The 25,071-nt window shown below is 38.1% G+C and overlaps 1 protein-coding gene across 3 annotated transcripts in view; it reads right to left on the bottom strand.

The window, feature by feature from the left end:
* The window catches only part of abr (ABR activator of RhoGEF and GTPase), a 90,093-nt gene that overhangs the window by 51,423 nt on the left and 13,599 nt on the right, over positions 1-25,071 (bottom strand). The window contains exons 1-2 of one of the 3 annotated variants that reach the window (XM_079449004.1): positions 19,463-19,728; positions 3,028-3,206 (exon numbers count right to left, since the gene is read on the bottom strand). In XM_079449004.1, the coding sequence (XP_079305130.1) occupies positions 3,028-3,206; positions 19,463-19,523 (240 nt within the window). In that variant the 5' untranslated portion in view covers positions 19,524-19,728. Of the gene's footprint in view, positions 1-3,027; positions 3,207-5,062; positions 5,185-19,462; positions 19,729-25,071 lie in introns of those variants that run through there. The other 2 variants (XM_079449005.1, XM_079449003.1) reach the window with 2 other exon arrangements.

Genomic DNA, 25,071 nt, shown 5'->3' with positions numbered 1-25,071 from the left:
GCGCATAAACACAACTAAACCAACAGCAAGTCATCAATCTAAAACGAAACAGGATTTCACAGCTTCTTTATTAAGATCTCTGTAAGGTATTTTTATATGTGAGGAATCCCTGATGGTTTAAAAGAGGATGTGGAATGGATGATGTCACAACGACCTGATGTTTTCTGGCTTCTCCTTTTCCTCACTCGTTTATATCACACTGATATAAATGAACGACGGACGGGTTTGCGTCTCATTAATTTAATGCGTACAAACAAGAGCTGAGGACCCTGAACAAGAGTTTGGGGGAGGAAGTGATGTCAGAATGTGATATATGATGCAAGTCTCTGTGGATTTGTATTCTTCACAGTGCAATGCTCGCAAGATAAGAGCGAGAGAAAGAGAGAAAGGTCTGTGTGACTCTACACGCTTGAGATAATCATCATAAAATGTAATTTAAAGTATGAACAGGGTCACCGCTATGGTTACAAAAAAACACTGAAGCAGTGCTAGAGCAAATATATATATATAAATATATATATATATATTTATATATATATATATATATATATATATACCTATAGGGGTTATATAATGTGTAATGCATCATATTCTTTCAAATGAACTTTTGTGGCAAACAAAAGAGAAATTTCTCTTAAAATGAATAATGATTCAATACAACATGGATGAACTGAATCGAAAATTCATCTTTAAGCAGATACGTGTGTGATAGAAAGGTTTACAGCAGAATTAAAGCAAATGCTTCTGACGCATAACAAAAACAAAGGAGAATATAAGAGAAATAAAACATTTCTACATGTTTGACAAATCGGACAGACTGCTATGCACACGACTATAAACAAAAACAAACCATTTTAAATCTTACACATGATAAGTGAATTTAAAACGTCATATACGTCCTTTATCAACCAAATGTTTGCGAACAGTTTTTTGGCTTATAATAACCACCATGACATCTGTGGGACCTGAGACTAAAACCATTGTTCCCACTCGATGACGCAAGAGACATACTGAAAAGTCTAAAAGCTAGAGAGCTTTTGACAACCAAATATTTCATAACTTGAATCAAAACTGAATTGAATATTGGGTAAAACTTATTTTAATTTGTATAACGTGTGTGGTCTGGTTGAAAGCAGTAATACATAATTATAGTATATAAAACACATATATGCTTACTTCAAAGCTGTATGGATTAGATGTTATTATCTGCCATATAAAACATGGCAAGTCGTTTTTAGGAGTATCACTAAAGCACCAGAACCACAGCGAGGCTGCGCTTCCACTACTCCACCACTAGATGGCGACACTGTCACAGAAGCTTAAACCTGGACACATTCCTAGACAAGGATTAGATTAAGCCAGGACTAGACCTTAAATGAATCAGGACATTCAAGAAGCTTTTACAACCTTACTTTACAAAAGAAAAACATTATTTGTGTTCATTTTTAGACAAAACCATAAACCTGATATATTTTAAGATAAGTTTTTTTCAATCAAGACACCTCTAACCTTAAAGTTAGTCTGGAACTAAGCTAAAGACCTGTCCGGAAAACCGCCCCATTAACTTCTAGTTTTGAATGTGTTTCACAGGATGGAAATAGTCACCCATGCGTATAATGGGTGTGACAAACACATCAACACCTCAATGTCAGTTTGAATCTCTAAAATGTGCAATACAACAAGAACACCGTGATGTATAATGAAACAAGTTTGTGGAAAGAACCATTACTCAAGTACTCGCAGTGATGATGTCGTCATCTTTTACATGATCTCATCTTATTGTCACTGGTGAGCTGATGAAGAGCATTTGGACACTGAAGTATGAGGGAACTTCACAGAATGAATATTTTGAATTCAGTTTCTATTAATTTCACAAAAGAGCAAACACAGGTGCACCTCCACATTAACCATGACATCACTCTGAATAGACTATTTAGAAATACAATAATACTTCATTCAAAATATTACATCATACTGTATAAACAAATCCACTATTTTATTGAGCCAGGGTGGATCTGTGACTTTTGTGAATCCCAAAAAGACTTTTACACAACGTTCATGAAATGTTCGTCAATAAGAGTTCTTGTGCGTCCATTATTTTAAATAAATCATGCTTCATTTGATGCAATCATATATTTTTATCCTTTTATATCTGTGATTGCATCAATTTCATCAGCCGTCTCTTGAGACTGAACTGAAGGCTTTACTGTCATGTGTTTAAATACACGGCAGAAAGCTTTGGTCGAACCCTGTATATAGTATAATAACCCTGTGTACAGTATACTGTTTGCCCTACATTACTCGGCATACTGAAACAGACCGGCTCAGCAAACAGTTTTAGCCCAAAGATATGCAAATGATTTGGTAACAAAACAGCGAGAGAGACAGAGAGAGATTCTGAGCTCATATTTCCATGAAAGACATCAAACTCTATTATTTTCCTCCAGAACCTCCAGTAAAACCATAACAACACGTAATGCGAATGAGACACAAGATCGCAGCAAACATTTATACGATAAACAGCATCTGTGAGACAAAACAGAGCAAATCCTAAAATAGAGTCAGTCTTGGCAATTTTCATGAGCAGAGAAGTTGCTGTCATCTGTCCTGACAGATGCTTGAGCTTTTATAAAAGCATCAGAAGCGATTCATTACAGCTCAAAAGTCATTACAGCTAAACACAAACACACAAAGTCCACGTGATGTGCGGTTCTTAACCCAAAATGACCGCAACACAGCATCTTTTCATTCTTAAAGAATTATTATAAATGCAGTAGACATGCGACCGTTTAATTCATTCATTTGTTTTTGCCACATAAATATGCATTTCCTGTTATATATGTATTTACTCTACAAGATATGGATTTCAATTAATATTAATGTCGGTATTGTTTATCCGTGCATTGAGTGAAAGGATTATCATAAAGTATTATTATAAACACAGAGCTTCTGCATAATGTATAACACATAGTTTCACTGAAGGGAATTCTCTAAAGTATATTTACAGACACAAGAACACAGTCATACCCCAGACAGTAGTCCTTCATGTGGCGTGGGTGAGACAGCTTCTCCGTCCTGACCCCTTGCGCACAGGTGAGGGGACATGGTTGGGGATTCATCTATGAAGGGCATCGTCTCCGAACCGTCGTGAGACTTGCGGTCCTCTGCCGCCTCACCGTCATAGCCGTCTGTGTTGTAGTTAAAGTCTGTGGAAATAAAAAAGGGTTTGAAAGCAGGTAAGTACAACCGGAGAGTGACACTTACATCACCAAACATAACTGATCTTACAAAAATAATGATGTTTGTGAACGGAATGGTTAGAAAAGCAAATCGGAAGGCTTCAAAAAGAACAACTAGAAAATGATGACTTATTTACGGCAGGACATGCAGGCAGGAGTTTGCAGAGCCTCTGGTTTTATTGACAGGCTCTGTAGGGCAGGATGGGAAGTGGTGGTGAGAAATGAGTGGGCATCTTGAGATGCTGTAATGCATCATTACACAAAGTGTTGCGGCTGACGGTTTGGTGGGTGGGAACGCGATTTATCTCTTATGCCAATATTCCAGCAACACAAAATCCAGCAGAGATGAAACGCAGCGCTGACTAATGCACACACTTTCAGAAAATACATCATAAGTGCACATAAAATACTGCACTGCTGAAATGACAGAATACATTTCCTTTCCTTTGGTGTTTTGAGACAAATTCACAAATTAAACGTGTAGGGAAAATTCACGCCAAAATACAAATTCTTCCCTGATCATTTATTCACCCTCATGTGGTTCTCTTTGACTCTTTCTGCTGTGGAACACAAAAGATATTTTGAGAAATCTCAGTGGTTTTACGTTTATACACTGAAAATCAATGTTGTCTGGTTATCAACATTCTTGAAAATATCTTCTGTGTTCTGCAGAAGAAAGTCATCTTCACTTTTGTTGAACCCAGAACACTCTTTAAACTGTAAAACACAATATAGCCCACACGGGTGTAGACGCAGCAGGCTCTTATTAAAGCGTTTAGGAGTTTGGCAGTATTCACAGCAGACGTGTCTTCATTAAAAATGTGTTTGTGTTAATGCACACTCTCCCACAAGGCCGCAGACAGGCAGAGAAACAAAAGAGCTGCATGACAACTCGACCCCGGGGAGGCGGGGTCATCACGTCTGTCACCATGGTGTTCCCTGAGCTTGTTACTGTGACAACCAATGATAACCAACGGACTGACTGACGGTCGCTTTACTTGGTCACAATAGCATGTTCCTCATCCATTGAAAACACACGCATGCAATATGAAAAAGTCAGTGTCTAATCACATGCACTCTTGCTCGAAAATAAATTGCATTCTGGGATTGCTTTTTCTGTAAACAATACATGCAATAATACTAGGGATGCACGATCAATTATCGGGAATATAGGTATCGGCAGATACGATAACATAAAAAGTGGCCATTTATGGGCCGGTACCGATATTCAGGATAATTTATTGTATAATTGATCGTATTTATCGATAATATGAACATCTTGAGCCAAAGTGTCTCACTTTTCTCATGCTTGAGTGCGAAGGGTAAGACAAGCTACAAAAACACACAACTGTATGTAAATGTTAAATGACATTTGTCAAAACCTACTTTCACACACTTTCGCAGCTGAAAACACAGCGCGCGTGCCCTGCTAAGCAATGACATCTGGTTAATGTATTTAGCGTACTGTACAGGGCAAGAAAATCAATCCAGACATCGACCGGCCTGAAGTGCATCTATGACTCTGTGGTCGTCACATGCGTCTCCTAGCGCGTATGCCAACTGCATTATTGGATTTTATCAACTCTGATTGTCTCTGTAGACATAAATCCACCGGGAGAGAAAATCCAATATCAATCTGATGGTATAAGCAACGTTTTAAAGAGATTTACAAAGATCTAACTTGTAGTTTGCGGGGAAATCAGTTTAAGCATTAACACTAAACTAAACGGGGTATCGAGTCCATGAAAACAAACACTCTGATCCGAGAGGACGCATTTAGACACACAAAAAACAGAAAAGAACAGACACTTAATCCATCTTACTGTGATGTGAAACAAGGGATCTTAGGACGCACGCTGCCTCAAAGAAGAAAGTCATGTTCACCAGATGTCACAAAATTGTCCAGAAATTCATGGTCACGGAGGAACATCAAACACACACACGCAGCATGGGTGTAACAAGCAGGAACTTTTGAAAAAGGTTTTATTCAAATGTATGGAAATGTCATTCGCAGTAAACAAGACTAGGCTGCACTTGAAAAATGGTACACCCAACATTCTCCAGCGTACCGTATGCACTAGTGTACAAAAGATCAATGTTCGTTCTGGTAACATCACTGTGGGTGCCGAGTCTGACGGATGCAGATGCACAATGGTCATGCATAGCAACACCTTGGCAACCACTCAGAACACAATGATAAAGATAATGCAGCTCACCTTAGCTTTGTGCCTAGCTGATAACAAAAGCAGACAGATGACTATAAATATTGCTATTCTCATCTATACCCTTCACAATTTCAGCTTCGAGTCAACTGATCAATCAAATCCTGTACTGAGACTTCAGCAGACATATTGATTCTCAGAGCATTTATGACTTAACACTCGAACAGCCAGAAAGTTTCTGCTATATAACAGACCTGGATCCATAACTCACTAAAGCAAAAAACACCTAGGAGGACATATCAAATGTGTGTGTTTGTGTTTCCGTGACCTACTTCAGTGCCAATGCGTCACATTCGTTATCAACACATTGATACATGTAAATAGACGCACATACACGAACAAAGCAACATCAGTAATGCTAAATTTAAAGTCCCCCGTGGTTGATAATATTTTCCCTTAAAACTAATCTTTGACAACCATCAAAACTTTATATCTAAATATATTTCTTCAGAAAAATATCTATCCTGCCTTAAAATAACTTGAATGTAACTCTACACCCCAGGTTCATAGTTTGAGTAGAAACATGTATATGCTAATTAGCCCCGCCTCCACTCCATCGCACTTAGGAAACTGAAAGTGAAACTGAGAGCTGACACAGCAGTGCACTGATCTTTTTAGCCCAAATCTATGGGCCATCTTTGTATATTTATGCCTCAAACTGCTGATCCACAGGGGTCAAATGAGTTGATGTGATTGGTTAGAGGCTTATGACATCATTAACCCGAGCAGTTTCAAACCGCATTTTTAAGCTGCAGTGTCAAAGAAAATATAAATTGGCACATGGATTATCCTAAAACTAGGGGTGTGACGAGACACTTATCTCACGAGAACGAGACAAGATTTTTAGACATTTTCAAATAAATCCTCAATGATGAAATGTATAGGGAAAAATCTCTTATTCACCTGAAAAACACAAAAAATTTAGGCATTATAAAATCTACCTGTAACTAAACTTCGATTTTAATTATATTCACACATTGCCGAATGAGAGAACTGAAGGTTGATGGCTATAAAAAAATGATCTCCATGTTAAGGTGTGTTCCCATAGAGCGCGAATGAGGCGTCAAGCGCGAGTGATTTACATGTTAAGTCAATGCAAAGATGCGATAGACGCGCTTGCGGCGCGAATGAGGCGGCGCGAAACGCGCAAATTGAGCGTTCGCCGCGCAAGTTGAGAAATCTGAACTTTGCCGAATATTTGCGCCGCGTTAACCAATCAGGAGCCATTTCGCAATAAACGGGAGCCGCTTGCCAGAAAGCCCCTCCCATGATGCGAACTTCACGCGCGAATGAAGCGAGTAAACACAAAATGTTCAAGCGCCCAACTACTCGCGAATAGCGCATTTTTGACGCCTCATTCAAGCTCTATGTGAACACACAGTTAGAGGGATAAACAAAACATTCCAGTGGCAATTCGTGACCATTTAATAAGGTGGATGATTCGTATGAATATAGACAACTAGGTTTAGCTATAACTATTACAAATATTATTACAAATTTAATTATCAAACTGCAGTTTTATGGTGAGACTACTTTATAGTGAGACTAGTAAATTCTACTAATGTCATAGTTAAACTATGGTCACTGTAGTAAAACCATGTTTCATTTTCATATGGTGAGGTAGAACATACAACTAAAGAACAGCACAATGTTACAATAAACAAATGCATAAAAAACAGTTTTGGCCATTTAATGAGAAAGTAAGGACATGATGTTCTTCGATTGCTTGGACAGAATTAGTCTCAGACTCAGATTGTACACCCACAGACAGCCCACGGACCGTTCAGACCCTGTCTGATGCATTCACAACATTCACAAGAGCTGTGGAAAACATGCATTCAGTTCAATGCAACTTTGACCACAGCGTACCGGGCTACAGAATACAGTTTTCATTATACAAATATGCTTTCATCTGAAAGAGCTAATGTACCACTTTGTTGCACACCAATCTGCTTTTGATATAGCATTGATTTCAGATTTACTTCCCGTCTAAGCATGCCAGAAAAAAACTTCAATGTCCACCGGACCTCATGCCAACAACCAAATGTCTGACTCCAGCACACCCAGGACACAATTAGCATGCTTTTAGCAAAATGTTAGTCAAAATAAGCTCCATAAATAAAAAGCACTGAATATGAAGAATGCATCACATCAGGATGGATTCAACAAGGTGCATTCATCATAATCGAGGCAACATACACAACTTTGAGATGATAATTACACAAATTATATTTCTGTAGTTCTTTTCATCATTTACATTGTTACAAAGGTGGAAGAAATTTAAAATGTTCTTTAATATATATAATTCGGAAAGTCAGATTAAAAGCAATTTGCAAAACACCCAATCTGAATTTAAAGGAAAACTACATTTAGACATTTAGCAGACGCTTTTTTATCCAAACTATTTTATGATGTTCTGATTACTGTAAATTTAATAACAACGTACAAGTATTAGAAAAGGCAAGCATGAAACCCCATAATGTCAGTCGACTTTGGATGAAAGCAAATTGATTTTTTTTTTAATTAAATTCATTAAAACGTAAAGACGTTTAGAAATTGCCATCAGATTGTGTAAAAACATCAGCAAAATGTGCACATCAGCCAAGTGAAATGCTATTGCGACTATATGCAATTACACACAGAAAGATGAACAACATCAACTTCTAGCACAAAAACACATTGAAAAATAATACTCCTCTTACTAACCTGCAACTCAATATATTATTGGCAGTGATGTAACCGTAGGCCTTCAGCCTGTATCTCAAAATAAGTGATTCATCTCTTATTAATATAAAGGGCTGAATGTGAACTTGAGGCGATGTTGAATGGATTATCCCTCCGCAATGATGAAGAGCATCTGGATCATGTGTGTGTGCATGTGTGTGTTTGTCTTAACCACCGTCCGACACAGATCAAACCCAGCAGCGGGATCTGCTGTGTTTGGAGAAAAGCTGTAATGTAATTTGTTGGGTAGATGGTGATTATTAGTCCCGACGCTCTAAAGCCCACAGCAGAAATCAGAGGAGATTACATTTCTGCCACTTCATGCTGATCTCAGCATAAACCAAAATAAGATACTAACTCTAGAGCTTCTGATGCAGATCTTGCTTTCATCAGTCGGGCATCAGTTCTACTTTTCCTAAATTCTGTGTTTTCCTTTTTTTTTTTAAATGGTACGATAGTAATATTTTTGCCCATATGAAAAAGGCTTCAGTATACTTAAGCATTTACTCATTAAATATCCACCCATTACGTCTTGCATATGAGCGTTGGGCTGTTGGCATACCAAGTAAGCTTGAAAGCTTATAAACGGACGTTATAATACTTTTATATAAATTGAAAAGGCATAATGTCAAAGAGCAGCGTCAAAACTATTTCACAGGAGCCACACTAGAGCTGCACGATTAATCGTTAAAAGATTGCGATCTCGATTCGACCCCCAAACGATCTTAATCCAGCATTTCAACGATTCAGCTCATTATATTTCCAAGGAGAGGAAAGTCGGAGTGTCGGCAGTTCTCGAGATAACACGCACCACTCCCAGCGGCCGTCATGACGTCACTTCGGGTTTTGCGCAAGACAGATAGTTGTGCTCGTGTTAACGCCACCTGTACAGCGGATGCTTTCGCCAAGAAGTAAGATAGAAGCCGAAACTAAAGAAAATGAGTGAGGCAGCGCAATGTGCAGGTACGTCTGACAAGAACCCCCACGTTGTTTTATTACCAAAGAGAGGATCTTATTCCAGAGTGTGGGCTTTTTTCCGATACAAACCAGATGTATCAAGAACACTTGATAAGCGCTATTGCGTGCCCTCTCGTAATTACGTTTATTTCATTTCTTTAAAATTGATTGAAGCCAAGAGTATTATTATGTCTTATTTTATTGCCATCTTGTTTGATAACCTTAATGTTCAGGGGTTGTAAATCTCTAAAATAAAAAAGTTAATGAGAATCGTGAGAGAATCGGGATCTTTAATTTAAGCAAGAAAATCAGGATTTCCATTTTATTCAGAATCGTGCAGCTCTTAGCCACACAGGCATGAGTTTTGACCGTAAAAATCTACATTTGTTTCTCACCACTAGAAGTAGGACAGCGACATCTTGGGATGATGACATTAAACTCCAGCCAGCAGGCACATTTGATATATCGTATTATGTATGTAGACGGCCAATAGCATTATATATTTATGCGCAGCGTTAACATTGGATGAATTCTTTGCCATAACCATCAACAGTTCACATTTCCAAAGCAGAGCTGCTGAGTCCAGTGTTCTTAACAGGGGAGACCCAATCTAACGGAAAGATTTGGATACCCACCCCAGATATAAATAAACCTGATCACATCGTGTTGGATCTTTTATAAAATAACGCAGTATTGGAGACATGTGGATGCTTCAGTGTGACTGGTTCTGGTATGTCTTGTAGAGATACAACTGCTGTGTTGTTGAACGTGCCTTTATTTACAGAGCTACAATGTTGACTTGGCCAAACATACACTTAAATCTTAAAAAACTATTTCCTGTGTCATCCAATGTGAATATGTTTGTTTGAATACAGCGAAACTGTAATAATAAACTATAGAATTAATAAATTATTATAATTTTACTTAGCCCTGGATGTATGCTTCAATAGTGATGTCCAGGATTTTCTCCTTTTAAAATGTTCCCACTTAAATTTATGATTCTATATTTTAATAGCACATTTGCTTAAGTAAAGGAAATGATATGATCTACTATAGTTTATTCATGTGGGTGTGTCATAGGTAAATACAAATTTACCAGAAATGTACTTTGACAGGTTCTGTGCTCGATGCATATAGTCGCAATAGCATTTCACTTGGCTGATGTGCACATTTTGCTGATGTTTTTACACAATCTGATGGCAATTTCTAAACATCTTTACGTTTTATTGAATTTAATTAAAAAAAAAATCAATTTGCTTTTATCCAAAGACACACCGTAACTTCACTATCGCAAGAGTAACGAGCAGATAATCTTGACACGCTCGTCAGTTGACGCATGGGCGGGCTCTTTCTTTCGCCTTGCAAAGAATTGCCCAATAATGAAATAGGATCCTTGTTACTATCCAGGTAAGGTTAAACAGACCAGGTCTTGGTCAGCTTGTGAAGACGGTGACATTAACAGCTCTCTGCAATTCATTCAACAAATCCTTATTAATACATATAGTGAGACAAACTCATAGAACAGCACGCTTGAAGTAACCTTTTAAAGGACCTGACATCTCAACAATAGTGCATGAAGGATTTCTTCTCTCAACACGAGGATGCTCTGAATAAACAGAGAGAGAGAGAGAGAGAGAGAGAGATGTGCCCTGAGATCAAGTGAAGCAGGCCTGCACCCATGAAGATAAGTAATACCTTTTAAACACCATATGCATGAGGCTCACGCTGTCACCATGGCAACGGTCTCCAGCATCCCCCAAACTTCCTAATTATTCCGATTCTCAGATGGAGATGACCATTCAGTAATAATAATATGGACGCAACTGATTCCAGCACTCAGAGCACAAGGAAGAGACTGACAGACAGAACACACAGATTGCAAAAAAGTCTGTGTACTGTGCCTTTTAATTTTGCATTTATACAAACATACATGTATATATTTAAGAAAAAATTATAACGATTTATATATATAATTGTAATTATTGGTAAAACAAATAATAAATACCAATTCCCAAAAATATATTTTATATTTATTATATATTAAATAAATGAATTTGTATAAATATGTACACATGTATGTGAATGTCGTTATAAACACAAAATGAATATGCACAGTACACAGACATATATAATGTAAACTATTTTGGATGCGATGAATCGCTTGACCGCCCTACTTTGCTGGCATTGATTCAATGACAAAACACTGAGACGCGAGTTTAAAATTAGTTTCATGAGATACAGCAGTAACAGTGGGTCAATAATCTCATTGCAAGCGGTGTAAAAACCCTGCCCAGCCGAGGTATCCTGAAGTTGGCCGGGTTACACGCCGGCTCCCTGGACGCACGTTACTGAAGAACAAAGCAGTAGTGTTTTAAACAGAGCAGAAAAAAAGGCCACAGTCAAAACCTCATAAATGTGTGATGAGATCAAAAACCCTTCACGCTAACACCGTTTCAACAGCGGCAGCGCCAAATAAATCCCAGCGCGCGATACAATGTCACGGCACCCTGAAGTCTGGAGGGCTTTTAATTAAACAGATTTCATTATCCTGATTACAGGACTATAAAATAAGCCAGACAATCAAGAGGAAATGTCAGCCAACGCATCAGGCTTCTGACATTAAAGAAGAAACTTGAGAAAACACTATTAAACAAAACAGTCCACACAAGAGCATCACAAGTTACTACAAGATGCTTTCGGCAAACAATGTGCAGATCATTCAGCAAAAATGAATTTGAGAAAGCCAAGTCAGACATCTCACAATCAAGGGTGCAATTTTTTTAAATGCAATACAATACACATAGCTTCAGAGGTGTATAAAGACCTTTCATAATGAAGCGTTATCATTATTTTCCCTAAGAATGAGCCATTTCTATTTACATACACCGCGGGTCCCCTTGGATGGAATCCGCCATGTTGTTTCTACAGGAGCCCTAAACGGACAAACTGCTCTACAGAGTGCGTTTCATAAACACGTTATCTAAAACGTTTAACTAGAAGGGAAACAGATACTACCTCTTGGCATGCGCACTTCAATACCGCATAATCTTTTTCATGCAGAAAACAGTTGATTAATATTTTTGTATTATTGTAAGGTTATGTTTAAGGTTGAGGTAGGTGTAGGCTAATGTATAATTTATTGTAATTATATGGCGAGATTTTGCACCACTTCCGGCCGTAGCTGTATCCCTTCCAGCAACAACCGAGAAAACGTGACGACATCTTAGTTCTGTGTAAACCAACGTAGTGCTTTAAAAGGGAGGTGCAATTCACACCTCAGCACTATTACTGAGGACTAGTAGTTATGTATAACTTCACATTACAGGACAGACCCAATAGGTTTTTGTGCTGGAAGACAATGCAGTGCTTGAATATAAATATGACAGAGAGAGAGGAGTTGCATAACACTTGCATAAAAAGCTTGTCAGCAGTAAAACTCTTATACAATACCGTGCCGTCGGTAAATGCTGCTCAGTCATTAAAAAAGCTCAGTGATCTGTACTGATGATGAAAACGGGGTCAGGACACAACAGCCACGATGACCCTGACATCCTTAAATACCACTAGATCTTATCGACATGGAAAGTTGCAGTTAACTTGTTCCAGAATTGCTTTGGCATATACAGTAATGAGTCACTGGGGTCCCTGGCTGCGGGTCTTCTCAAAAGCAGCAATTCATTTTGGCATCAATATCACCCGAAAGCTTAAAACGTTGTGCAGTGTTGCAGGAAATACTAAAGGAACTGCATCAATCACATTATCTGGAGCAGATGTGTTTTGTCATGACCAGGATGAATCAATCGTCTTCCTCCTGTATTTAGCATAGTAACCCTACAGGTTGTAAATCAGCTCCCGTTTCTCCAGCATCACAAATTACCGACGTGAATCAATTCTGAGCAGCCGGTATATTTTCCCACATAACCTCTGTGCCGAACACAAGCCTGTCAATCAATCTCTGACAGCCTGAGTGATGAGAGGGAGCGTGCGAGAGAAAACATTGATAAATAGATGGAGAGATTGATGCAAGCACACCTTCAGACAACCTTGAGGAGTCCAAGTTACTTTAGACTCCCTCCAGTCAAAACTATTGATTATGTTTTGCTTTGCACTTTAAAGACAGTAAAGGTGGGAGACAGGAAAAGAAAACAAATGGTGTGATCAGACAGACAATAAATTTCACAATAGGGATGATCTGACATGAGCCTGTTCACCCAAAATAAGGATTTCTGTCATCATTTATGCACCATCATGTCAGTCGAAACATGATATTTTTTTTCCTGTGGAACACAAAAGAAGATATTTAGAGAAATGTCTCAGTGGTTTGGTGTTCTTACAATGGAAGTCAATGGTGGCAACATTCATGGGGGAGGAATTACGGTTTATAAAATGACTGAAAGGTCCGTAAGGCGAGAGGGTCAAGTATAAAAGAGAGAGAGAGAGAGAGAGAGAGAGAGAGAGACTCCTGGTTGCTCTTGTTTACTAATGGATACTCAATGCTCCTCTATGCTCCCTCTTCACCTCCCCTCCGTTCTTCCTCCTCTTCTCTTCCTCTTGACTGCTCTGAATGCTTAATCACGTCTCGACTCTCTGGTGGAGTAAAACACGCCAGAGGTCCCATTGGATGCGCTATCTGGTGTGTGGTCTCTACACTGCGTTATGATTGGTTAACATTCTGAGGGCAGAGTTAAGAGGTCCCTGGTTACCAGCTGGGCAGGGCAGGGCATCTCTTCAACCATGACAACACACAATACACACTGACAACACAATGGTAGGCCACAACAGGAAAACATTGAAGACAGAAAATAACTATTTCAGAGAAACATCTCATTTAAATGGACGAAAGATATGCAGAACAAAGCCTACACACACATATAAATGTATAGTTATGTTTTTTTAGAGTAAACTACATCAAGACCAGAACACAAAAAGTGCCGATCAGCCCTTAATTTGGTAGCACCAGACCAGTCATGGGGTGAGTAAAGAAAAATTAATAAAAAAAAACATCATTCAAATGTGTTTAATACATTTATAAATCAATTAGAAATTAATACAAATCATTGTTTATGATTTAATAATTTTTATTGTACATGTAACCTCTCTTTCAACACCTAACCAAATTAAAGCACATCTTTCTTAAAGCTACTTTCTTCATTTATTTGTTGTGAAAAACTCCTACGAGAGAACACAATTGCTTATATCAGATAATATCAGTGAGTGCTTTTGGGCCGGTCCTTTGTCGTTTGATGAACATTATAAACAGAGATCTTTATCATGCAGCTTGAGCACTTTAACAAACATATGTTTGTTAACGAAACAGACTATTGCAGGATTCTACTTAATATGGGAATTCTTACGTATTTTTATATGTCTGTTTAAGAGTAAGAAGAAATGAAAGAGAACCCGGTTTAGTATTTTGTGTTCCGACTCTCTGGGCACAAGCATATCTCAAACAACCTGCGAGAGCTGAAGGCTTTTAGCAATTATTCTTCAAGAAAGCTGCATTGATACACGTTTGGCTTTCATTTTTATTTAATTTATTTATTTGTCAGGGACAACGTACAAAATACATTAATCTTACGAAAAGATGTTTTGTACTATAGTTAGCAAAAGCTATTTTCCATCTGCTGTCCCCATCAATAGCGACTCACAAATAAATAGGATTTCCGTGATGTATAACAATAACCTTTTGTATGCTTTGCAGTATTGTTAGATACTTTTACAAGTATAGTGCTTAACGTTCAAACACGTTTCCTGCATTAGCTTCACATGCATACAATACACGCAACACATTTAGTTATATATATCTTGTATTCAGCAGGCGGCAAAACATGTTTATTTCAGTTGCAAGATTAAGCGTTTCACTCTTTTGCTCTGTCGGCGTTTCCGCTTCATCGTAGCATTAAGTACGCCTCTTACACCCGCACATTAGGCCACGTCTTTGGGGGTGGGGACACTGATAGGTAAGTAATGGTTGAAGGAGGGGAGACGTAAATGAGTGACTTAATGCGCTGCTTTCGCAATATAACATTTCTGTGTATTAAATTTGTAAAACGCAAAAATTATACATTGATCAGTTTGGAAGTCGCACTGGTGTGACCATAGAGAAAAACTTCTTGAACTGGCACAATAGTCGGAAAATACAACCATTTGATCGCATTCTAGAGCCCTGCTTAGTGTCAATTCAGGTTCAATAATTAAATTAAATTTGATTTATAATGTGCTTTTTACAATGTTGAATTGTTTCAAAGCAGCTTTACAGGAAGAAATCAAAACAAAAAGGAAAATACAATGGAGAACTCAAACTCCAATGAGAAATAATAGAGAAAAAAAGCAGGGTGTCTCAGCAGGGAGGGCCAGATCTCCTCTGACATGTTAAAGCTGCACTCAGTAACTGAGAACAACCAGACACTTGATATGCTGAAATTAACCCATTATTATTCTTTAAAGTGGAACCAGGTCAATATTCTGATTGTCAATTTTTCTACATTTGACAACAATCTTGATGTTATGCTAGTTTTCAAATGATTTTGCAACTACTCTGGAAAAGATCTCACTCCTGCAAATAATTCAACACTTTTATCATTCTTAAAATCAGATTAACGCATCCCACCTCACTGATCGTTTGCACGAAACACTCACAGCTACAAATGAAATGCTCTCATCTCATCCTACCTGCTAATTCAAAGAAAATTCAATTCAAAGAAAGCTCCTGTGTAACATCTTTCTCTTGTGTTTCTCTTGTGCAGAATGTATGCACTTGAAGACACCGCAAGCTAAGGAATAATATCCAGACAGATCCATTAATCTCCACTTGATCTCAGGGTGTGGGCGAGCATTTCTCACACGTAACCACCCCGTGTTTTAAGGCCATATGGCTAAAATGATTTGTCTTGCTAACGCAGGAGCGGATCACGCCCAGTTTCGAGAGTCGCCTTTACAGATACATAATAATCCCAAGGCGGCACTTTACTGCCCACAGACATCTTGAAGATCAAAGAAGAAAAAGAAAACGTATTCTACTCTCTAATCTAACTCCGTCATATTAAAGCTGGAATCATTAATTTGTTACATCAAATTGTGCTTAAGACGATGAACATGATATTATATAATTTATTTATTGTGGACTCTTAATATAAATTGCTTGTGATGTTCCAATATTGTTTACTCGCTTTGGAAAAAAACATCTGGTAAATTAATTAATGTAAATCGCTATAAAGCAAAAATATTTTTTACAAAGATGTATTTAACATATCAACGCAACATTTCTTCTGAAAAAAGTATCAAAATGTATGAGGCTGTTTTGCACTATGCACATCTATAATCCAGTGTAAAACACCCAGCATCCTGTGGCTCATTGCGTTAGTGGTACCCTGACCTCAGCATCCCTCTCAAATCACTGTCAGGAGTCTCCCTCCAGTCAGCAGAATCACTGAGACTCTGTAAATCCATCACATACTTGACATCAAGCTTTAGTGCTAGTATGGCCTTGCCGCTTTAGTAAATGCCACGGTTTGCTGCGAAAACGTCTGTAAATGTCAACGTCCTGCGGTAGGCAGTTTTCTCTCTCGCTTACATAACTAAGCAGCTGTGCTCGATACAACTTATTTTTTGATAGATTTTTTTAGATCTATTGATCTGTAGGCATAATCTGAAACAGCTACTGCTAATAACATCCCTATTATCAAAGTTTAGTTTGACCAGAGCTGCAATACTCTGTTCTGAAGACAGGAAACCATGACAACAGCAGAGAGAAGCAGCAGATGAGAGATGATATCACAGATGGAAGAAACGGTGCGGAGAAAAGGAAGAGATATAAAAAGATGCATTACCTTGAATATATAGCTTTAATAACCAGAATGAATCCTTTTACAATTTAAAAACAAGACAAATAGATAATCAGATAGCTAATGACCGCGCGACACAGAGCGGTGGGAAGAAAACACAGTGGCAACACGAATCCCCCATTGGCATGTTACGAAAACATAAACTATGACTGTTAATATCCTCAATATTACAGATATTAGTCTCTGTGGATGCATTTCAAATGTAAAGCCGTTATTAAACAACAGAGCCTTTTAATGTTTAATAACTTCCATCAATAATTGAACGGCTTTATCTTGTGTTTTGTTAATGAGGCTGAACCTTCAACACAGAAAAAAAACAGGTTAACAACATCTGCCAGTCCAGACACTGTTATTGTTATAATAAATGAGCTCTGAGGTCCTTTATTACAAATTTCACCGTGACACACGGAAGATTTCATCGTTTTTTAAAGGGTCTCAGGCAAAAGATGACTGTATTCTGCTATGACAGTTTTTCCTTTCGGAGATAATTTGGAACTAAAAATATCTATTTATTTGCTATATTTGGTTATTATTTTTTCTCTCTTTGATTTAACTGGCATCATAAAAACTGCAAATTTTTAAACAAAGTAAAACAACTGTGCACGTGGAGAAATGAACAATACATTTAACAATACATCAAAATGGATCAATGCATCGATTACATTTCAAACGATGTGATGCACAGAATATCGATATGAAGTACGTTTCATTTTTACACTCTCCACTTCCTCCTTTTTGTATTTTTAGTTTGTAGTTGTTTATGTCCCATTTGGAACAGAGAGTTTAATTAAACATTCCTTCTATATATTTTGGTTACATTTGTGATTTATCACGTATAATTCGTGTGAAATTATGGGGGAACGGAGGAGGTCCTTTCCTGGTTAAATCCTCAATGGATTCTCCGTGCTGAATGAAATAATCTCTCTCTCCCCTCGCTCGCTCCACTACCCCCCATCCCCTCCAGAGTGATTTGTGTGATTCTGCCAGCCTTTGCCTCCATTTACCGTTCTCTGAAAGCCCTTTATGTAACTCAAGCTTCCAGTTGGAGCGCACGAACAGGCAGACGAAACAACCACAACAAGTGCATCTCTTCAGCCTTAACATTACCCACAAACCCATTGCTGACCGCTTCCGCACACAAGACGTTCAGCCTGGAGAAAAAGCGCCCATCTGTCAGTAAAACGTCAACACAACAGCTGAATATTCATGAGAACAGCATGTGCTCTGGGTCTCAGATGAGTGCGATGCATACTCCCCGTCAACGTGAACATTTGTTTGATTTTCATGAGAACATGGATGAGAAGAAAGGAAAAGAGAAGAAAGTAAAGACAGATGAAAAATGGATGGAAGAGAGAGAGGGAGGAGAGGAAAGAGAGAAGGAAGGAAAACAGACAGCAAAGAGAGGACAGCAAGAGGAATAAGAGGGAAGACGGTGAATAGAGGAAAGAGAGAAGGAAAACAGCAGATAAGGAAAAAAGAGAACAGAGGGAAGAAAAAGGAAAGAGGGAAGTGAGAAGAAAAAAAGACAGCAGAGACCGGGAAGAGAGGAAAGAGATGGAAGAGGGAAATAACAATGAAGCGACAATGAAGAAAGGAGGAACTGGCAGCAGAAAAGGTGAAAAAGAGAGAACAAACATCGAAGAAAGGGAAGAAAGGGGGTAAGAGAAGGAAACTGACAACACAAAGAGAAGACATAACGAAAACAAAAAGCAGAGAGACGGAAGAGTGGAAAGACCGAAGGAAAACTGACAGCAGAAAGTGGGAAGAAAGAAAAATGGAGGAGAGTAAAGAGAGAATAAAAACAAAGCAAAGAGAGGAATGAAAGAAGAAAAAAACATTAGCGAAGCAAAGACATCAAGAAAACAAACAGCTGAGAGAGGGAAGAGTGAAAAGATAGAAAGAAAACGGACAGCAGAAAGAGGTAAAAAAGGAATAACAGAATGATAAGAAAGAGGAAGAGAGGAAAGAAAGGAAAGAAAGAAGGAAGAAAAACAAATAGCAGCGTGAAGGAAGAATGGCAGATAGCGAGTTGAAAGAGAGGAGTAAGAAGAGGAAAAGCGAGGGAAGAGAGAAGGAAACAGACAGCAGCGAGAGGAGAAAAGAAAGATAGAAATGTAATAGTACAGTATGTCATTTTCCACACTGTAAAAATCTATTACAAGATTGACTTATTTGTGTGTTATTTTGTGCAAGATTTGGACACAAAAGTCAATTTAACTTTATTTGTGGCAAATGTTTTACTTTAAAACGGTGTGCAAAACCTGCACAAATAACACAAAACATCGAGTAAATTGCATTATTGTTTTTACAGTGCACATAATAAACAACATGATACTTTTAATACTTGGTTGCACCCGATCAGATTCATGAGTGAACAAACACACTCAAACACTCAAAGAAAACTCAACATGAGCTCATACACGCACTCGACACGTTCAAAATCAGAAGTGAGAAAAGAGTCAGCGGCGTTACGTACCGCTGTACAGAGTATTAATCCAGGAGAGCCTGGGCAGCTCACGAGCGCTCAGGTGCTCCATCTCCCCGCCTGCCGTCTCCTCCAGCGCTGCGTCTCCTCCGTACACTCCCCCGCTCTATTCCCTCTCTCACTCACTCACTCGCCCGCTCTAATATCCTCAAGACTGTTTATGGATGGAGGATGATGGTCATATTTGAGTTTGAGAAGCTGAAAGATCCATGCGCGATGGTGTCTCTGACTCGCATGTAACACAACAGACTGGAGCCGCTCACTGCCAACCGTTGCTAAGGAAATGGAAAAGCACTCCCCCTCTCTCTCTCCCTTGCTTACTCACTCACTCACTCAATCCCTGCTAGGGATGTGCTCGAATGTTCGAATATTTGTATTTTTCAAAGGAATAAAAAAGTACATCACCACAAGGAAATAATTGTCTTGTCTTATTTAACACTTCCTCTGTAATGACTTTATAATATACAGAAAATATAAGAAATTATTTTATAATGAACAGAAAATATGAAAGATCATTTGTATGTGTTCCTAAATCGCAGATCGCAAGCTACTTAATATTTTAAGTTCACACACACGTCGGCCTGACGCATCGCTGTTAAGCTCGGCTCACTTTTAAAAACGTGAGCCACATCATTCGTTAACATTACATTTGGTGTAAAAATACTAATGTAAGATGTACATTTCACTGCAACTAATGTTAGTCTGGCCTTAGCATAAGCATACCGAACGCCTGTATTTTCCTGCTAAGAACTTATAGGGTCATATCTCCATTGACCACCCTTAATCCCTGCCCACTTCGCTCCTGTCTCTTTCATCCTCTCTCTCATTCATTAACTCTTATCTCTTTTAATGCTGAATTGAGTTTTATCATAATACTTTGTGTCTGGTGTAAATGTAAAAGAAGATAAAAATGTACTGTACTGTATAAATCACTTTCTGACATCAGAACAGATGTACAGTAATATTCATCTCACTGAAAAGAGACTGTGATTATTCAACTTTGCACTTCATACATATTTTTCTTTTTCATTTGTACACCATATTTGTGCTATTGGTATGCAGGCTAGAAATGCTTTCACAATACAAATGTACAGTTCTTGTCATGTCGATAATGCACACTTACTTTGAAATTGACTGTGATTATAGACGTTTAACAAGAAAGATGTCTGTGTTCACAATAGACAGATGATGCACTTCAAGATCTCTCTCTCTCTCTCTTTGAGCAGCTCTTACATTAGAAGATCTCCACTGGGATTTGGGGATACGTGGTAACAACCCCCTTCTCTCCAGAAAACAAGAGTGTTTGTGTTGTGTGTGTTATGGCTGGTGATCTAAAATAGCACAGCTTGATATTTTTCAACCTTTTTATATATTTCTCAATATTTATTCAAATATAATATTGAATTATGAGTTCAATCTAGTTAAGAATGTTTTACAGACAATTAATTAATAAAAATAAATAATACTTAACAACTAAAATTCATTCAACGATGTGCATTACTGCATTACTAGGGTGGCTAGATTTTTTTTCACTAAGGATATTGGCTATCTGTCTTCCCTTATTTAAAATAAAATAAAACGATGTCAACTAAACATTTTCAACCATCAACAACAGGCCAAACTTAAAACGAAATTAGTTGATGCATGAATTGATTGATATATGTTTCTAGAATTAGCTCAATCATACTAATATATAGAATGTAAAGCAGGTCTGCTAGTGCATGTGCAAACGTTAATCTTTGTTCGAGATTTTTTTATTACTATAGCGAGGGAAATGACACCGGACCGTTTGGCGTCAGACCAGTTTCAACACTAATGACCGAAGCGTTAGTTTTGCCTTTTTATACTGGGCTTAAGTTGAATACTCTCTGAGGAAGTCCTCGCCTCTTTTCTGCGTACTCCTTTGTGCGGAGGTTATCTAAAAACTCGGAATAGTGACATCATGTACCCGGGAAGTAAAGGGCTGTGGTCCGATTCCAGCCGTTCTCTGTAGCCCTTGAAAAGCCAATTCTGTTAAAGACAATATCTCGCTTGGCATTGAACATTGAGCTTTATCATTTCGCAGACATTATTTACGCTCTAACAGCAACTTAACACACTGATTAAAGGTTGAAAATTGGCATCACATGGAATGGCGCCTTTAAGTGAATTAATCGAGAAAATTGCGTTTTATCACATCCCGATTTAATCACCAATCCAATTAATGGTTCAGCGTGTGTGTCATTACAAATGAAGGTGTTAAAAAGGTTCTTTGATTACATTGAAGGACCATTTTTGGTTCCCTCAAGAATCTTTAAACAACCGATTTAGATTCTATAAACAACCTTTTGTTCAACAGAAAGATTCAGTGTATATTTAAGGTTCTGCGTATAACTATATAACCACTACAAAGAACCTTTTTGGAACCTTTATTTTTAAGAATGCTAGCTATTTCTACATAAACTAGACTCTCAGGAGAAGACTAGTAAAAACAGGGGAACGGATGAAAGCCATACAGAGCAGGAAGCCAGTTCAAAGATGGATGTAAAGAGACCGAGCAAGGATTCATTGACGTGTGTAAAGGGCCTGGTTCAGACGGCTTACATCAAATTTCTCTCTGGGCTTGTGTCATCATTTCATTCTCACTGATCCTTGTGTTCATGTTGTGCTCTACACCATCCGTCTCACTGAACGAGCGTCACGCCGGCACGCTTCCCAACACAATCCTCTGACAACAGCCAATAAACAACCAGCAACAAACAGAGCCAATCACCACCACTGACATTTACAGTAGCACACTCGCTGGTGCAAGATTCGCATGTTTGATTTATTCAAAAGTACATCAGGAGAGAAAAAGCATTTGTGGACAATACATTTCTGCAGGCCAGCATATAATTTGTGTGATATTTAATAATGTGTCCAGCTCGGTATTCATAAATGACAAGAAGCTGTCAAAAGATTTATAATTATAATCATAAATATTTATTATGGTTGGTCGATAACGTTGGTGGTTTATAGGGCTGTGTATTGGCAAGGGCCTCACGATACGATACATATCACGATAGATGGGTCCCGATACAATATATCACAATACATTCGATACGATACAAACGTTCGATATATTGCAATAATTTGTTTTAAATAAATACAAATTAAGAGTGAGCTAAAAATACATGTTGGTGTGTACAATGGTATTCTGGTATGTTCATCACATTATAGTGATAACTCTGCAGACACAAAAGATTCCATTCAATCTTATTAACAAAGCTATTTATAAGAGGTATTTGTCATCTTGCTTACACAGTGTTACTGAATAGCGAACATATAATGTTTAAAGTGCATATTTAGTCATTAAACATTTAAATGCAAATGCCACAAAAACGTATTTTTTTCAGTATGTTGTTAATAAAAAACAAAGTACATTAAAATCTATTCATAAAACTGAAATTGTCAGTATGACTCTTTTATTTACCCACTCCACCAGTGCAGTTTTCAGTAACTCCGCAATGTTTATGCCAGTATGGCTTGTCTCATGCATTGCGCTGTATCGATAATTTTGCACAGCCCTAGTGGTTTATACAGGCTTTACTATGTTATTGCTCGAACATTTCTCAGCGACGTCACATAGCATCAATCCGTCAGTGTTATAACTTGAACATCCCATCATATCGTCTATAGTTGGTGATTCATTGTATAGTTCCTCCTTAAGGGTTAGCACAGAAACTAAAAGATATACATATAAAACATATCCTCATATGTAATGAAAAATGCGTAACAAATATAACTTGTTCTTGATCTCTTTCTGCCATTAGGATCATTATTTAATACAAAGAGCTGCTTAACGCAAGATACTCGTCAAGAACATGGACATAACAATGAAATCAATGTTTACAAGGCTTCCCTTCATTCTACAGATAAAGACGCCAATTAAAAGAGAGAGAGAGAACTTAATGCATCATGCCTTTGGCTACAAGGAAACCCCCCACCACACACACAGGGCCATGGGTTGTGATTAGCCAGGCGGTAACTTCAATTAGGGGCTCTGGGAGGATCACCCCCACGCCAACTCCTCATGGAAAACAGCCAGCACTGATCCCAGAACAAAGACCCCGCTCACATACACAAGTACACTATATACACACACAAAAAAACATGTCACAATATCAGGTTTTCACTTATTGAGGTCAAAAGAATTCGAAAATATATTATCGCAATAATTATATTGAAATTTAAAAAATGATGCCACCAGTGGAATTCATCTTGAATTTTGTCAATTTTATTTGTCATTTGGTCAGTTCAACACATTTATAAAACAGTGTCAGAAGGTGGCCTTTGTGACTCTTTACATTTTGAGGTGCTGAATAGTTGATGACATTATGATTTGTGTATCATTTACAATATCGATAATTATGGCTTTTTATATCACTCTTATTATTAATACCAGTTTATTGTGACACCACATAAATAAACAAGACAATGACTAAACTACACACGTCTCTCCAGAGATCCGAGACCCTTCCAAGAGACCCCTTTGGACCCCAAATTAAAGCAGGCTGACTGTGTGTGTTCACAAAGTAACCTCTCTGCATAATCCACTCGAGTCTATGAATGGTCCTATTCAAAGTGACAGATCTTTAAAAAAAGAGAAGTACAATATAGGTCAAACACACACAGATACGTGAAGCGTGTGTGTGAGGCGTGTCATGCCAGGGATAAGTAGCAGTTCATTAAATATGAATCTGCAGAAAACACACCCAGTGCTCTTTGTCTCTGGATGAAGTCCAGCCGCTTATAAAGAGGGTGATGAGCACCATGAACACAGAGCTTGAACAAAGACAACACACACACACGACAATATTATTACAGTCACACCTGGTCAACCAAAGATGCAGAGATGGGAGAAATTGCAAGTCAGTTTACATTTTTGTAATATGAATGACATAATTCTATAATATTCTCTAATAAAGAATATCATGTTGCAAAGCAAGTATAGTAAAGTTAATATAATATTTATATGTATTTATTCATATACAATCATCATATTTTAATATTCATTTGAAAACTGGATTAACCACTAAAACGTGGGGGAAATGTCTACAGCAGCCTTATGGATAACCAAAACAAAGACACCCAGCGTGTAAGACGGACAAACCACATGCAGACGGGAGACCATGAGAAACAAGCCAACCACACTTGTCCTCTCACTCTCTGCTGAATCACAAACAGGCATAAACATTTGATCTGATTGCACGGACATTAACACGAGCTGCGGCGGGAGCTCCACATCTCTCGCATTAACACGGCTTACCCTACAGTCGCTCTCACACACGATACAATACAAAACAATGCATGTGATGTTCACAATGTGGGCTACTTCATTTATACAACCACACATGTACTCTAAATACAGATTACACGCTTAAGTCTGTAAATGATACAAGAGATTTGTTCCAAGATCAGCTCGAGAGTCCTTCAAGAGGATTTTTGGAGTAGACAAAGACTCTCTGTAAATCTGATGCCACACATTCTGTGCCCAACGAAATCACTTTGATCTATTGAGGTCACAGCATTGTGTTGTGATTGGCTGCTGGGTTCGGTGGTCGGATATCTGTTCTGTGCAC

This window comes from Barbatula barbatula (assembly GCF_947034865.1).
Source record: "Barbatula barbatula genome assembly, chromosome: 2".
Classification (NCBI taxonomy): domain Eukaryota; kingdom Metazoa; phylum Chordata; class Actinopteri; order Cypriniformes; family Nemacheilidae; genus Barbatula; species Barbatula barbatula.
Note: the sequence above shows the minus strand (reverse complement) of the source record. Positions and strands in the feature narration are given on the sequence as shown.